The 16,300-nt window shown below is 40.0% G+C and overlaps 1 protein-coding gene across 10 annotated transcripts in view; it reads right to left on the bottom strand.

Moving 5' to 3' along the window:
• Positions 1-16,300, bottom strand: part of SAP130 (Sin3A associated protein 130) — an 80,492-nt gene that overhangs the window by 39,404 nt on the left and 24,788 nt on the right. For 9 of the 10 annotated variants that reach the window (XM_086718295.1, XM_025934948.2, XM_025934947.2 and 6 more), the window contains 6 exons: positions 13,819-13,966; positions 13,566-13,656; positions 13,256-13,360; positions 8,573-8,714; positions 5,928-6,049; positions 69-371 (listed from right to left, as the gene is read on the bottom strand). In XM_086718295.1, coding sequence (XP_086574421.1) covers positions 69-371; positions 5,928-6,049; positions 8,573-8,714; positions 13,256-13,360; positions 13,566-13,656; positions 13,819-13,966 — 911 coding nt within the window. The remainder of the gene's footprint in view (positions 1-68; positions 372-5,927; positions 6,050-8,572; positions 8,715-13,255; positions 13,361-13,565; positions 13,657-13,818; positions 13,967-16,300) is intronic. The other variant, XM_086718299.1, reaches the window with a different exon arrangement.

Here is a 16,300-nt window from a genome sequence, read left to right as displayed (position 1 = left end):
AACCAGGATTTTAAACCCAGTATATCTCTTTCTTCCACACCAACCTCCCTGCAAAAAACTCAAATTACCTGAAGTCTTTCCTTCAGGCTGAGGCTGCTGAGTACCCATTGGAGCAGGCTGGAGTCCCTGTGTGCTGATTGGGGTTGCTGAGTGAATTCCCTGTGTGCCCATTGGTGCCGGCTGTATTCCTGGAGTCCCGATGGGGGCTGGCTGTATCCCCTGTGTACTGATAGGTGCTGGCTGGATCCCTTGGATATGTCGAGCATGAGAAGCATCCACGGTCATCAACTGCATGGGGTTTAGGTGGACTGTGGATGCCACCCCAACGCCAGTCTGGGCTGTGATGGCAGAGTTTGGAGCCTGAGCAGAAACTGAAAATGAGACAGAAAGTGACTATACGAATGTTAGCTCTGATTAGACATAGTCCACATAAAGAGAAAAACACTAAAATGAAAACAGAATTTTCCACTGTAAAATTTCTAAATCCTGTTTTTTTTTAAAGTTTATTTATTTAGTTTGAGAAAGCAAGAGCAAATGAGGGAGGGCCAGAGAGAGAGGGAGAGAGAGAATCCCAAGCAGGTAGGGAGCTCGATCCCACAAACCCTGAGAACATGACCTGAGCCTAAATCAAGAATCAGATGCTTAACTGACTAAGCCACTCAGATGCTCCCAAATTCTGTCGTTTTTTGTTTTTTTTAAAAGCACTTCATAAAGCTCTATATATTGGAGTTTCCCCCCTCATTTCCTATCAATTTGATTTGATCTTGCTGCAGGTAACCACTAGAAATAGCATTAAAAGCAGGAAAGGCAATCATCCATTAAGTTCCAAATGTGAGCTAGGGAACTGTGCTAAATAATTAAAATAAACCTTCTGAAATACATCTGTAGCTCCCAGGTCAAGAATCTTTGCTTTAATTGACAGAACCACCATCACAAGCATTTCTGATAGTAAGAACAAACTCTGTAACATAAAAATGAAAACAACAGCATTCCAGGAAACCACAGAGAAGGGATTTTTCATGTTTCGTGAAAAGAAAAATACAAAAGATGTTTCTTCTCTGGGGTGCCTGGGTGGCTCATGGATGAGCATCTGACTCTTGATTTTGGCTCAGGTAATGATCTCACGGTTCGTGAGTTCAAGCTCCACACTGGGTCAGCACAGAGCCTGCTTGGGATTCTCTCTCTCTCCCTCTCTCTGCCCCTCCTCCCCCCACATGCCCTCTCTGTCTCAAAATAAAACATAAAAAAAAGATGTTTCTTCTCAGTCATCAAAACAATCCCGAAAAAAATATATGCACCCCGTGTTCATTGAAACATTATTTATTATAGCCAAGATATAGAAACAACCCTAAGGTTCCACTGACAGATAAGTGGGTAAATAAAATGTGATATCTATATCTACACACACACACACACACACACACACACACACACACACACACACACAATTATTTAGCCTTACAAGGAATGAAATCTTGCCATCTGTGACAACATGGGTGGACCCTGAGAATATTCAGCTAAGTGAAGTAAGTCAGACAAAAACAGAAAAAAACTCGCTATGATGTCACTTGCACGTGGAATCTAAAAACAAACAAAACCAAACCGAATTCACAGATATGAAGAACAGATTGGTGGTTGCCAGAGGCAGGGAATGTAGGGTGGGAGACATATGTGAAGGAGTCAAAAGTACAAACTTCCAGTTATAAAATAAATAAGTCACAAGGATGTAATGCACAGCATGGTGACTAGAGTCAATACTACGTTGTACACTGGAAGTTACTAGGAGGGTAGATCTTTAAGTTCTCCTCATAACAAACAATAATTTGTAATTATTTGAGGTGATGGATGTTAATTAATTAGACTTATTATGGTGCTCATTTCATAAATACACAAATATCAAATCATCAGGTGTTGTACACCTGAAACTAAGATAATGTCATGTCAATTACACACCAATTAAAAAAAGGAAACAATGCAATTTAAGTTCTATAAACCACAGACTGGTTAAAAGGAGATTATTATTATGAATGAGAAAATCACAGCAAAATGTTAGGACGTATAAATTTATAATCATTGCTATATTGCAATTCTTCCCTTGCTGTAAAAGAAAGAAGAAAAAATCAACACCCACCAAATTATTAGTTTCTTCTTGAGAAGTGAGTGAACCTTTGTTGTTTCTGTTCAGTGACGTTTGTGGTCTCCTGCCTGAACATGCAGTCCAGTCACCACCCCAACCCTTTCAAGGGCTGATCTCATTCCATGTGCAGCATCCTCACTCACACTACACTCCTGTCCACACCAAACCACTGTGTTCCGAGCGCATATTCTGTGCACTTTCTTCACAGACAGAAAAGTGCTTTCCCCCAGTCCCACCGTGGCTCTGTGCTACTCATTCTGAGAGATGCTTTCCAAATGTCACTTCTTTTAGGAAGTCACTCCTGACCTCTAAGCCTACCCTCTCAAAGTAGAAATAACCTTAGCTCAGAAGCAGCCTGGCTTTGCTCAAGCCTTTTTTGTTGGGATTAGCACATTCTCTCCAGTAATGGTTCTTCATGTCTTATCTCCCCATGTGGCTCTAAGCTTGATCAAAGTAAGGTGTTTAAGAGTCAACTTTAAAAATAGAGCCTAGGGGCGCCTGGGTGGCGCAGTCGGTTAAGCGTCCGACTTCAGCCAGGTCACGATCTCGCACTCCGTGAGTTCGAGCCCCGCGTCAGGCTCTGGGCTGATGGCTCAGAGCCTGGAGCCTGTTTCCGATTCTGTGTCTCCCTCTCTCTCTGCCCCTCCCCCGTTCATGCTCTGTCTCTCTCTGTCCCAAAAATAATAAACGTTTAAAAAAAAAAAAATTAAAAAAAAAAAAATAGAGCCTAGAATAGGACCTTACATACAACAATAGGGTTCAATAAATATTTGTGAAATTAACGCATGAATGAATAAATGAACGAAATGGAAAACATCTCTACAACAAGTGAAATTTCGGGAACAATTTGAGATGGATCAATTACTTACAGAGTATATAGATTATGTGTATATATTCATAATTACATATTTGTATCTACACCTAGTAACTAAATAACCAAAAAGATTCTATCTTTATACACAACCAGAGCCCACGAACTAGTCTAATCTATCATAAACTACGTATTACAGTAATCTCATATTTTGCAAGATCGGAGGCTATTATACACAAATTTTCCTGTTCTCTTCCTGATTTGGAAACATCTGCTTTATAATCATTTACAAAGGAGCCACTTGAAAACACGATATTGTAAGCTGGTTAATAAATCATTCCTTCGGCTGTGTCCACCCATGCAAAGATCCACATGTCTGAGAAATAATATATTACCCCTCCTCTGGACCAACAATGGCAGCACTGATACTGGAAGAAGTAAGTGCTGTTGACTGGACTACTCATTTTTCTGTGTTTGTATCCATCAGGAGTACTGCAGTGGTAAAAGAAGACACTTGGAAAAATAATAATGTAGAGAAACAGATGGTTGGCAGGATCCCCAATACTTCTGACAGTCCTTTTCTGATGGATGTTTACAAATAAACATTTATATAAAATGATAGTGTCTGCAGAGATGGTTCTAGCTCAAGAGGGATTCTGCATGCCCTTTACAGTTGGATAGCATTCAGAAAAATACATATTGGTCATGAGTTATCTTTTCCAGAAAGGCAACCATGACTGCACTGTTACAGAAGTATCAACTGGCTGAGGTAGATGAAAAAACTTTAAGTGTTGTTACTAATGGAGACTTAAGAATTCTCAGCATTAAATGTAACACACACACACACACACACACACACACACGTGAAGTTTACTTAACTGTCAACATGATTCTACCATACTTTTTGCATCCTACTTTTTTTTTAACGTTTGTTTTTCAGAGAGAGAGAGAGAGAGAGAGAGAGAAAGAGAAAGAGAGAAAGAACAAGCAGGGGAGGGGCAGAGAGAGAGAGGGAGACACAGAATCTGAAGCAGGCTCCAGGCTCCAAGCTATCAGCACAGAGCCTGATGTAGGGCTCAAACTCACGAACCATGGGATCATGACAGGAGCCAAAGTCAGACGCTTAACCGACTGAGCCACCCAGGCGCCCCTTGCATCCTATTGACATCAGGTAAACACGTTTTATCTTTATAGGACTGTTAATAAAGAATAGTTAGAAGTTTCTTTTGAACAGATGTTATTACTCTCTCTCCCTCTCTCTGCCCCTCCCTTGCTCGTGCTCTCTCTCAAGATAAATAAACGTTAAAAAAAAAGATGTTATTACTTTGATGTACAGCAAAATAGGACAGATAACTCAGAACATTTCATCAGCTACTTCCCCACATTAAAATAAGCCTTGGAGAAAGTTTTGTGGGGAAAGAAAAAAACAAACAGTAAAAAACCCAAAGCAGAGACTGAGGAACCTGTTTTCAAAGCTATTTAAATTAAACCTGAGAATCTGAAAGTTTTAGACCAATGTTGTCCAATGGGGATGTTAAGTCCATTGCAACTGTAAATTTTCTAGTAGCTACATTAGTAAAGTAAAAAGCAGGCCAAATTATTTTAATGATATATTTTGTTTAAACCAATATACCCCGAATATTACAATTTCAAAATATAATCACTATAAAATAATTAATAAGCTATTTTACATTCTCTTTCCATACTATGTTTTCAAAATTCAGGGTAAGTTTCACTTTTTAAAAAAAAATTTGTTTTTTAATCTTTATTTATTTTTGAGAGAGAGAGAAACAGAATACGAGCCGGGGGGAGGAACAGAGAGAGGGAGACACAGAATCTGAAGCAGGGTCCAGGCTCCGAGCTGTCAGCACAGAGCCCGATGAGGGGCTTGAACTCACGAACCATGAGATCATGACCTGAGCCGAAGTCAGACCCTTAACCGAGTGAGTCACCCAGGCGCCCCAGGTAAGTTTCACTTTTTAAACATTTTTTTAAATTAAAACATTTTTATTTTAGAGAGAGAGAGAGAGAGAGAGAGAGAGAAAGCGTGAGAGGGGTAGAGGGGCAAAGAGAGAATCTTAAGTAGGTTCCACGCTCAGTATAGAGCCCAACATGGGGCTTGATCCCATGACCCCAGGGATTATGACCTGAGCCAAAATCAAGAGCCAGACACTGAACTGAAGCCATCCAGGCACCCCAGGGTATGTTTTATTCTTAAAGCACATCTCAAATCAGATACTGACTTCAATTTTTATCAGGTAAGTTTTTATCAAAAATATTTCATTTGTATTTTGATTCAATATAATCTACAGTTTTGAAACAGTAGTTTCATGATCGCTAAATTGTTCCAAACATATTCAAAATTTCTCTAATTTTCATTAAGTAAAACAGAAAAAAAATCAGTTTTTCATTTGTGCTGGGTCCCCATTCAAGTGCTCAATGGCTCCATGTAGCCCTGGCTGCAGTCCCGGGTCACACAGTAGAAAGGCAACACCCACAGTCTGGTCTCTTATGCCTAAAGCAAGCTGAGGGTCTCATGAGAAAAGAAAACACAAACCCTGAGGATTAAGTATTATTTTTTCTGGATTAGCAAAAAGAACACTATTTACAAGTGAGGATGGTGAGTGTTGAGCATAACTGGACTGATATTACAAACACAACAGATATCCCACAAAACAACAGAAGCTCCATAAAAGTACAGCTTTTACCATTTTAACCATACTGCCATTTTAAGATAAACTGTTAACATAATTATCCTCAAGGTGGGACAAAACCATGCAAATATACTAATAAGCAGCAACTTTTTTATAGATCACACAGATGGGATCTAAAACCGTAAAGCCTGAGATTATCAACTTATCTGAATCTGAAAAGAGAAGGTGGAGTAAGAAAACCCATTCTAGAAATACTCACTGGGCAACTTTCACTTCATTGCTTACAAAAACTGGCAAGTTAAAAGTCCCCTAGCAGGGCTTGTACCTGGATACTGTCGGATGGTGGACACAGAGCTGGTGATTGGGGTGTACGTGTGCGCAGCCAGTGGGTATGCAGAAGGTGGGTATGTTGGCAAAAAGTACTGGAACTGAACGGGAACAGACGGTCTATAGGTGGAAGACAGATAATATGAGCCAAAATGGATCTATTTTCTTCTTCACTTTCAAATGATCCTATCCCCCAGATCATCTTCATACCCTTATATGCCATACCAACATTTCCCCAATTGTGTACCAAATAAACTGTCAGATCAAAGGACACACACCAAGAGAGTAAGATTTTTAAAAATACATGGGTACTATAAATAACCATTATCAACAAACATAAAAATGTACACAGAGTACTAATTACCAAACTGACTCAAAAGAAAAACTCACAATCAAAGGTTTGCTCAGCTCAATTCCATTTGAAAGACTCTTAAGTTCAGATTGTTTTTACTGGAAATCTTATCAAACACACATAATACAGATAACCTCAAACTTCTACAGACTGATTCAGAGATGAGAAAAAGAAGAAACGAGATCTAACTTACTTTTTTTTAGCTTAATGTAGTCCTGATACCAAAACTGGACAGGGAGAATAGTAGAAAAGATAAACAAATCTCGCTCTCTACATCAACACAAAAATTTCTAAATAAAACTCAATAGAGTACTATGTAAAATAAAATACATCATGATCAAATAAGGTTTATCACAGGAAGAATGACCCACTATCAGAATTTCTACTACTGTTTTAGATACTATTAAAAAATTAAGAGGACAGTCATTTGAAGTATCACAAAAGATACACAAAAAATATTTAATAGAAACTAAGATAACACTAAATGTTAACTAGAATAGAATTAAAAAAATACTCCCCCTCCAAATTTTAATCACATTCGATACTTATGATATAAATACCTAAAAAATAGGAATAGGAAAACACTTGGTTCCTCAACCTGAAAATAGCATCTACCAAAATCTATAATGAAATTTCACAAGAATTCCCATTCAGGTGAGGAATAAGTTAAGAATGTTCACTATCTATGCTCTATTCAACACCACATTGGAAGCTCTAGTTAACGAGAAAAAAATAGGTATGTGAAATGGAAACGAAAAAAATCCCTCATACACCTACATACGAAATCCAAGAGAATCTACCAGTTTTAGAGCTAACAGATGTGTTTAGCAAGGTGAATGGGACAGAAGACCAACATATTAAAACCTATAAGCATTCCTACACACAAGAACACACAGTCCTCAAACAAGAACACTTAAAAATGATCCAATTCTGAAATTACTTCATAAGCACTGTATGTACCAGCTTCTCACTGGGGAAGAAGAGATACAAATACGGAATGGCGGAAGAAATGGGGTTGAACTAGAAGTATCAACGTGTACTAAAGAATTTTTACAACATCATATACTTCCTACTTCTGTCTGCTAAAAGGGCCTATCATTACAATCCAGTAGCAATGAACAGAGCTACCACCTAGATCCAGATTTCTAAATGATGAAAAGGAGCCAGGTCTCCCTGGGGAAATGGGAGATGGCAGGGCTCAGACACTATTGAGGAGCGTGGAGTATCTTGTTACAGTGGAAAGTAACGAAGGGCTAGAATGAATGGGACATGACAAAACCCACAGGAACTGGTCTCAAGAAGCTCCCAGAGAAAATCTGAGCATCAAAACAGAGGACAGCAAAGGATTATAATAGTGAATAGACCAAATCCATGAGCGCATGCTGATTTAAAAAAATAAGATGCACAACAAAACAAATAAATGGGTGTAAATAAGAGAAAACTTATTTACCTAAGAATGTCAACTGACAAATGTGGAAGAAATGACTGTTAGAAAAAGTCACTTTTTTGCAACCATCATACTGCAAGCATCAAGTGATTCAGCCAAGCATCAACAGATGCTAACACCACTGAGACGAAGTTTACTGAGGAGCAGGGTATTTACAGTCTCAAAGTATTTCCACACGGATCAGTGGTTTACAAAGGAGAAAAATATACCTTTATGGAAAAATCTGGCAACCACCACCTTCATTACATAACCAGCATTGCCATGGCTAATGGTGAGACACAAGGGCGTCATAAGCTCTCTGCTGCGGTGACAGTGAGAAGAATGCATCACCTAAGTGCTATTTGCTCCAAAAATGCATAACCTGAATCTAATGATGAAAGTATCCAACAAGCCCAAACTGAAGAACGTTCTACAAAAACAAATGGCCTGTCCATAGTCTTAAAAAATGTCACTGAACGGGAATGGAAGACTAAAGAATCATTTTGGGTAATTGCACTGTGGTTATGAGAAGGTCTCTGTTCTTTGGGGCTGAAAAGGAAAGTACTTAGGGAGAAAGGGTCACGATGCTGCAATCCATACGGTCAGACTGCCTCAAAATAAATTAAACACAGAAACACACCAAACAAAAAAAGCAGATACTAGCAGAATATCTATCAAAAGAAGAATAGCTAAATAAACACAGCACATTTTCACAAAATGAAAAAATAAATTGTACAACATATTATTTTCAGGAGCAAATTTGAAAATAAGTGTATATATACTATATTGTGAGACATTTTGTTACTGAAAAATCAAACCAACTAATGACACAATGGGGCAGTGTAACCAGCACATTCCCTCCTACCTATTGTCACTTCGGGTTTCCATGGCCACAGGATTTGGAGAGGCCCGATGACCTGAAATGGGAATCAGGCTACTCCTCTCCGCAGGGTAATCAGGCTGGATCCGAGGAGAAGTGTGTGTGATCTGCTGAGGCACCACCTTAGCTACAAATGCAAAATCCAATCACATTACCTCTCATATGCTTTTATTGGCATGCCAAAACATTCTTGGCCAGCAACAATCTTAAGAATGCAAACAGTAATAAGAAGCCTGGCTTTTTAGTTTTCATAATAAAAGGAGTACATAAAATTCAACTGAATTATTTCAATCCAATACTCCACTGATACATTCATATATTTATTTGTCAAACAGGGTTCAACATCATCAGTACTTTAACAAAAATACCAGTAATCAGGTCCTTTCCCCTAGACCTGGCTTCTTGGAGGCCTTTTTTTTAAAAGGAGAAAAAATTTTAATTAGGAAAAAAAAAAATCAACAAAATTTTGAATACAGACATGGCAAAGATCTTAGCTTCTACTTAGCAGAGAGAGAGGGAGGGAGAGACAAACAGAATCCCATGCAGGCTCTGCACTAACAACACAGAGCCTTGATGTGGGGCTTGAACTCACAAACCGTGAGATCGTGACCTGAGCCAAAACCAAGAGTCAGATGCTCAAATGACTGAGCCACCCAAGCGCCCTGATAATCACTTTATTTCTTAGGTCCTCTGAACATCCTGTGATTTTACATAATGCTTCTGTTTTAGAAAGAAATGCATAATGCTCTCTTTTTTGTGAGAGACAGCGCGCACATGTGAGAGAGAGAGGGAGAGAGAGCGAGCGAGCGAAGAGCAGAAAAAGAGGGAGAGACAGAATCCCAAGCAAGCTCCATGCTGTCAGTATAGAGCCTGACTCGGGGCTCAAACTCACGAACCATGAGATCATGACCTGAGCCAAGACTAAGTTGGATGCTTAGTTGACTGAGCCACCCAGGCGCCCCTCCATAATGCTTTACAGCAAAATCAAGATGACTACATACGGTTTTCAAATCTAATGTGAGGCTCAAAGTTTGCTCTCCTCTAGTATTTGCAATCAAGTTTTGTTTAGAAGGTACAGCTGAACTGGGACCTACTTTAGTGTTCTTACAGACCTGTTAACTCTATGTGAGGGAATTTGGAAAGGAGAGCTGCAGGCTACATCAGAGAGACAGAAGGACAGCTACCATCCGTGTAAGACCCAAGTCACAGCAGTGACTGGCACATAAACACTGGTGACGAGGATGATGCCACTACATTAGCCAAAGTGCAGTGCACTGAACACCGACAGTAAGCAGCACAAACCCACCATGATCCCCAGCTATTTCCCAAGGGAGGCAGCTGGAGAAATTTCTGCAGGAGGATACTGGAAAGCCCAGTTCAACCACTGATGATGACATCTAATGGCTAATGAACGGAGAAGCTGGCATGACACATCTTCCACTGGTGGTAAGGAGGGGGGAGCAACCAAGCCTTGTTTTCCCACTGTGCCCATAAAAGGTAGGAGAAAAGAATGCTTCGAATAGGAATGCAGTTGTCATTAGGAGAGCAGCTAACCACTAGTTGGTAAACCATACACACACCCATAAATTTATTGCTGTACCTTTGTTTCTAATTAAAAAAAGCTACAGGGGCCCCTGGGAGGCTTAGTTGGTTAGGGTTCATCTTTGGCTCAGGTCATGATTTCACAGTTCATGGGTTTGAGTGCTGCATTGGGCTCTGTGCTGACAGCTCAGAGCCTGAGGCCTGCTTCAGATTCTGTGTCTCCATTCCTCTCTGCCCCTCCCCCCCCACTCTCTCTCAAAAATAAACGAAACATTCAAAAAATTAAAATAAGCCACATATTCTCAATTATCTAAAAACCAAAACACAACACAACAAAACAAAAAAACACCCAAACACTTCAGGAAAAACATAATGCAAAAATCATAAGTTGAACATAATGCCACCTCCAAAGAGAATCCCTGGTTTTCTGAATGCTGTGATCATCCGATTCTGCTTTTTATAATTCCAACACCTCTGTCATATGTAGGCCAGAGCATGGAGAAAATAAAGACAGTATTCTACTGGAAATGAGCACTCCTTAAAGGCAGAAACTATGCTCATGGTTAATTAGGCTTTTTTCCCCCTGACTCAACACATTTCTATTAGTAAAAATGGTTGAATTCAGTATTTAATCTCACCTGGAGAAAGCAAGTGTGACTTGGAAAAAGCTGCTTAAGTGATTTTAATATATCCCCTAAAACCCTACTTGAAAAGCAATGCTGTAGGGTTAATATCAGGTTTCCTTTCTCAACTGAGGTACCTCTGCACAGGGATCATCTAGTAATGTAACAGGAAAGTATTTGGCTTACCGTAAATAAGGAAAAGAAAACTAGAATATGAGCCTAGTGGGACTTAGATGAAATCAGTCACATTAAGTAGCAGATGTTAAATCTGGACACTTCTGTCAAATGATTTTATCTAGAATTTATGAAATGGCTAGAAATCAAAGATTAAACAGCTGGGAGATGTAGAATACTGCCCTGTAACTTAAGACAGGTAAAAAGTTAATTGTTTTAGCCAAATGAATGCACATATTTCTTTCTCCTGGTACTCTGAGTTTACTTCCACAGTGTGACCGCTTGGGAAGATACAGTGACATTAACAGGACCTAATCTCTAAATAACTCTTTACAGAGAGGATTCAAGATGAAACCAGAGAGCCCCTATAGGGCACACTGTTCTCTCTTTACTGGTCTAACTTTCTTCGTAGCTATAGATATGCTAGTGAGGCTCTTGACTATAAAGATGGCAAGAATAAACCTGGATCTGTTGTTACAGTGCTGAGGAGACACAATCAGAAAATGGTGTGAGGTGACAATATGGAATAAGCAACGTTCTTTTCCAATAAAAGTGTATCAATGCTAAAATCATACCCTCCGAAGTTCTTTTCAAAGGAGGGAATTAAATTCAGAGGGGTGTGAAAGAAGTATGGTCTCTCCAACGCCAAGATGCAGTGAGCGGTAACGTGAGAAAAAGGCAGTAGCAGTTTTTTTTCACTGCTAAAAGCCTACTGTGGGACTTACTACCAAGTTAAGGACTGGCGTGGCCAAATTATCTAAGGGAGGGGGAAGGACTTCCTGGGTCCCACCATCATTCCGGAAAAGTGTCCTCCAAGTTTTCCCAGAGGAATGTGAAGCTGTCTGACGTGGGAAGGAAGAAAGGAAGGAAGCACAGAGGGAAGGAACACTGGAATGTAGCAGTAGGGAAGCCATTCTTCCGTGTTTGCTCACCAGACTTCTGCCAGGTAAGTATGTCAGTGTGTCATCTCACAGAAAGCACTCTTCCAAAAGTTTATGAAAAACATGGCAGCTGTCCCATGTCTCTGGGAATAAACACTAAAATGACATGCTTAATTTCATACAACCAAATCAAAGCTAACCCTGGAAACTAAACCTGGGGCTTGTGAATTAAACAGAGCAGTGCTCTGCCTCACAGGTCAGTCTCCGCTTTGGAAGCTGTGACGGTGAGACCTCAGCCCCCAGGACAGGTGTTGGCAGCCTGTGGGCAACTCCCGCCTGATGCTGGTTCTGTATGGCCCATGGGCTGTACATGGGTTCATACTTTGTCATGGTGGGGTGGGGAGGGCAGAAATCAAAAGAAGAACATTTCATGACACATGAAAATTATATGAAATCCAAATTTCTGTGCCCATAAAAAGACTGAACTATAGTCACACTCATTTGTTTACATATTATCCACAACTCAGCAGTTGTGACACAGACCTATGAAGCTTACAAAGCCTAAAATATTTATAATCTGGCGCTACACAGAAAGATGCTCGATCCCTGCTCTTAATGATTAAAGTTTGGCTGCCAGAAATGTTTCAAAGATTTTTTCTTCTTTTTTAAAAATTTCTTTAATGCTTATTTTTGAGAGAAAGTGAGAAAGAGCATGAGCGGGAGAGGGACAGAGAAAGAGGGAGACACAGAATCTGAAGCAGGCTCCAGGCTCCAAGCTGTTAGCAGAGAGCCTAATGCGGAGCTCGAACCCACAAATCATGAGACTGTGACCTGACCCAAAGTCAGACGCTTAACTGACTAAGCCACCCAGGTGTCCCACATAGATTTGCTTCTTAATATTCAAGGCATATACAAATTTAAAAGGGGAACAAAGCTTAGAAGAAATTTTATGACGATTGTGAAGTATCTTGAGGTAGCAGTCAGATGAGAACCTAAGGTAATCAACTTGAGGGTTATCACCCTTCCTGCTGTGCATCATCCAGAGATTTTTCCTAAACAATCCAGCCGTGTACAAGTTCTCTTCATTCCAGATCCGTGCTTCTTTCCTGTTTTTCCTGTGAATTTTGTCTATGTCTGTGAAGTTAACTTATTTCTTAATAGGTACACACAGAAGAGGTAAAGTCTGATGAATAAGTCAAAGCTGTGTTAAAATAATGTTTACTTTGAGCTCTCAAACATTATTATCCTCTTTTCCCCCCTTACTCTCAATGCCAAATCTGTATGACAAAGACATTTAAGAGTTAAATTCAGCATTGCCTTGAAAATCAACAACAATAATTAGAAAAAAAAACAAAAACCCTACCAATACTAGCCTTGTATATGAAGACCTGGTCAGAGGGGCAGAAAAATCCCTTTCAAGCTCTGTGTGAAGGTTGCAGGACACTTACCGACTGGGATGTTTGAGGTGGTCACAGCGGTAGCATGGGACGAATGTGAGGGCATTGTCATGGTAACAATTGTACTTGTGGGAGCTTGTGTGTGTGACACAGAGCCTGAAATTGGAGAAAAAAAACCTTTTCAACAATGATCTCTTTACACACACTACAGATTCTCCAAAACCTGACAAAAGGTCTTAGGAAAAGATAAGAAAATTCTTCTAGCCTATTCGTTTCCTCTGACTGAAGCTGAGACATGAAAAATTAACTCAACACTTAAGACTCACACTTCCCTAGCAGGAGAGCAGGGCTGCCAACTTACCGGCTGTAGTCGCTGAAGGAATGGTGTTGGTTGCCAAAATAGGTGCTACTGTGGCCGCAGCCACTGGTGTACCGGTGCTGAAGATAGTTTTCTGGCGGGGGGAGATCCACAACACAGTTATAAACAAGAACAGCTCAACCTCAATGCAGTTAAAAGCAATTGCTGCCTTCCATACTGCGAGGTTCTTATCAAGTTTTGCACAACTCTGGTTTTAACCCACAGCCTACATGGGTGGTTTTGCCTCTGGTTTTACCTGAGCCATGGTGTGAAGCTGCTGTTTTGGCGTCCCTAATGCAGGATGAGATGGCAGTGTGATTCTTGTAGTTACATCCCGTGACTGGGCAGGACGCTGAATGCTAATTGCTGCAGAAGGTGGATGCTGGATAGACAAAGTTGGCCGACTGAAAAGGGAAGAAAAGACATCGTGACTTCTAACTTGCCTCTAGACTCGATGCAGGCAGTCAAGGCCATTTACTTTTTTTTTTTTTTTAATGTTATTTTTGAGAGAGAGACAGTGTGAGCAGGGGAAGGGCAGAGAAAGAGAGGGAGACACAGAATCCGAAGCAAGCTTCAGGCTCTGAGCTGTCAGCACAGAGCCCAATGTGGGGCTGGAACTCATGAATCGCCAGATCATGACCTGAGCCAAAGTTGGATGCCCAATTGACTGAGCCACCCAGGAGACTCCATTTACTATCTTGTACTAGACCACTGTCATACAGTTGTATTTTTTGTAGGTCTGTAAAGTGTACAGATGAACCTAGGACATAAATGGCCTGTTAAGTTTCTCTCCTGAAAGTCCCATAAACCTCATTTCCAAAGGTATCAATATGCACCATGAACCAAATCAATTAATTCTTAGTCCTTCTCAGTACTCTCAGTGTAGCTAATCAACACTCTAGGACAATCTTAGGTAAGCATTATTATAATCAATACACGTCACTCTGCGGACAAAACTGGAGATACACACTAAGGTTTTTACATTACGAGGGAGGATTACAGACAACCTCAATTAACAGCAGCCTATGTCAGGGCCCTTGAAGCACTGACCTGCTCCCAATTTTGTATTATTCCTTTCCATGTCATTCTTAAAGTGTTAGTTATGAGTGCCTAATGATGAAAGGGATATCCACACAGAGAGCAGGTCAAATTAACTAGCAATAAGCTAGTGAAATTCCAACAGTGGCAGGAGAACTTGACATTATAACAAAGTTGGCATCTCAAGTCAGAGGGGGAAGAATGGACTACTTGATAATAAATGATGTTGGGAAGACTAGGTAGCCATTTGGAAAAAATAAAATTGGATCCCTGCTTCACGCATTACACCAGGATACATAGGAAAAGGATCAAAGATTTTACAAGAAATTTAAAAAAAGCATGTGAAAAAAAAAAGAATTCTTTCATAACTTTGGAGTGGAAGAGAGTTTTTTAACTACTAGAAGCTTTGAAAATCCAAAACTTATAAAAAGATCAATAAATTTTACTCTGTGAATAAGCAAACCTACATAGAGCAAAACATACTATAAACATAGTCAAAAGACTCATAAATGAAAGTGTAATCTTAATATACTAAGATCTCCTTGTAGTCAATGAGAAAAATAATTCCCCAAAAGAAAACAAGCAAGGGATACGCATAGCCAGTTCCATTTCACTAACAGAAAATGCAAACGGCCTCTTAATAAAGAAAAGATGCTCGCCCCCACTCATAGGAAGAGAAATACAATTTAAAATACACTGAGACATCACTGTTCACCTATCAGAATGGCCAAAAAAAAATCCCCCAAATGGACAGCATAGGAAACAAGGTGCAAGGAAACAGACACTTCTTTTTTTTTTCAATATATGAAGTTTATTGTCAAATTGGTTTCCATACAACACCCAGTGCTCATACCGAAAGGTGCCCTCCTCAATACCCATCACCCACCCTCCCCACCCTCCCACTCTCCATCAACCCTCAGTTTGTTCTCATTTTTTAAGAGTCTCTTATGCTTTGGCTCTCTCCCACTCTAACCTTTTTTTTTTCCTTACCCTTCCCCATGGGTTTCTGTTAAGTTTCTCAGGATCCACATAAGAGTGAAAACATAGGTATCTGTCTTTCTCTGTATGGCTTATTTCACTTAGCATAACACTCTCTAGTTCCATCCATGTTGCTACAAAGGGCCATATTTCATTCTTTCTCATTGCCACGTAGTACTCCATTGTGTATATAAACCACAATTTCTTTATCCATTCATCAGTTGATGGACATTTAGGCTCTTTCCATAATTTGGCTATTGTTGAGAGTGCTGCTATAAACATTGGGGTACGAGTGCCCCTATGCATCAGCACTCCTGAATCTCTTGGGTAAATTCCTAGCAGTGCTACTGCTGGGTCATAGGGTAGGTCTATTTTTAATTTTTTGAGGAACCTCCACACTGTTTCCCAGAGTGGCTACACCAGTTTGCATTCCCACCAACAGTACAAGAGGGTTCCCGTTTCTCCACATCCTCTCCAGCATCTATAGTCTCCTGATTTGTTCATTTTGGCCACTCTGACTGGCGTGAGGTGATATCTGAGTGTGGTTTTGATTTGTATTTCCCTGATGAGGAGCGACGTTGAGCATCTTTTCATGTGCCTGGAAACAGACACTTCTAAACATTCTGGATGGAGTATAAACTGGTATAAACCCTAAGGAAGGCAATTAGTAGATATCAAAATTATAACTGTATATAATTGCTGATTACTTTTGGGAATCTATC

Source organism: Puma concolor, chromosome C1 (assembly GCF_028749965.1).
Source record: "Puma concolor isolate L17-30 chromosome C1, mPumCon1.1.hap2, whole genome shotgun sequence".
NCBI classification, from domain to species: domain Eukaryota; kingdom Metazoa; phylum Chordata; class Mammalia; order Carnivora; family Felidae; genus Puma; species Puma concolor.
This window is presented reverse-complemented; position numbering and strand designations above follow the sequence as displayed.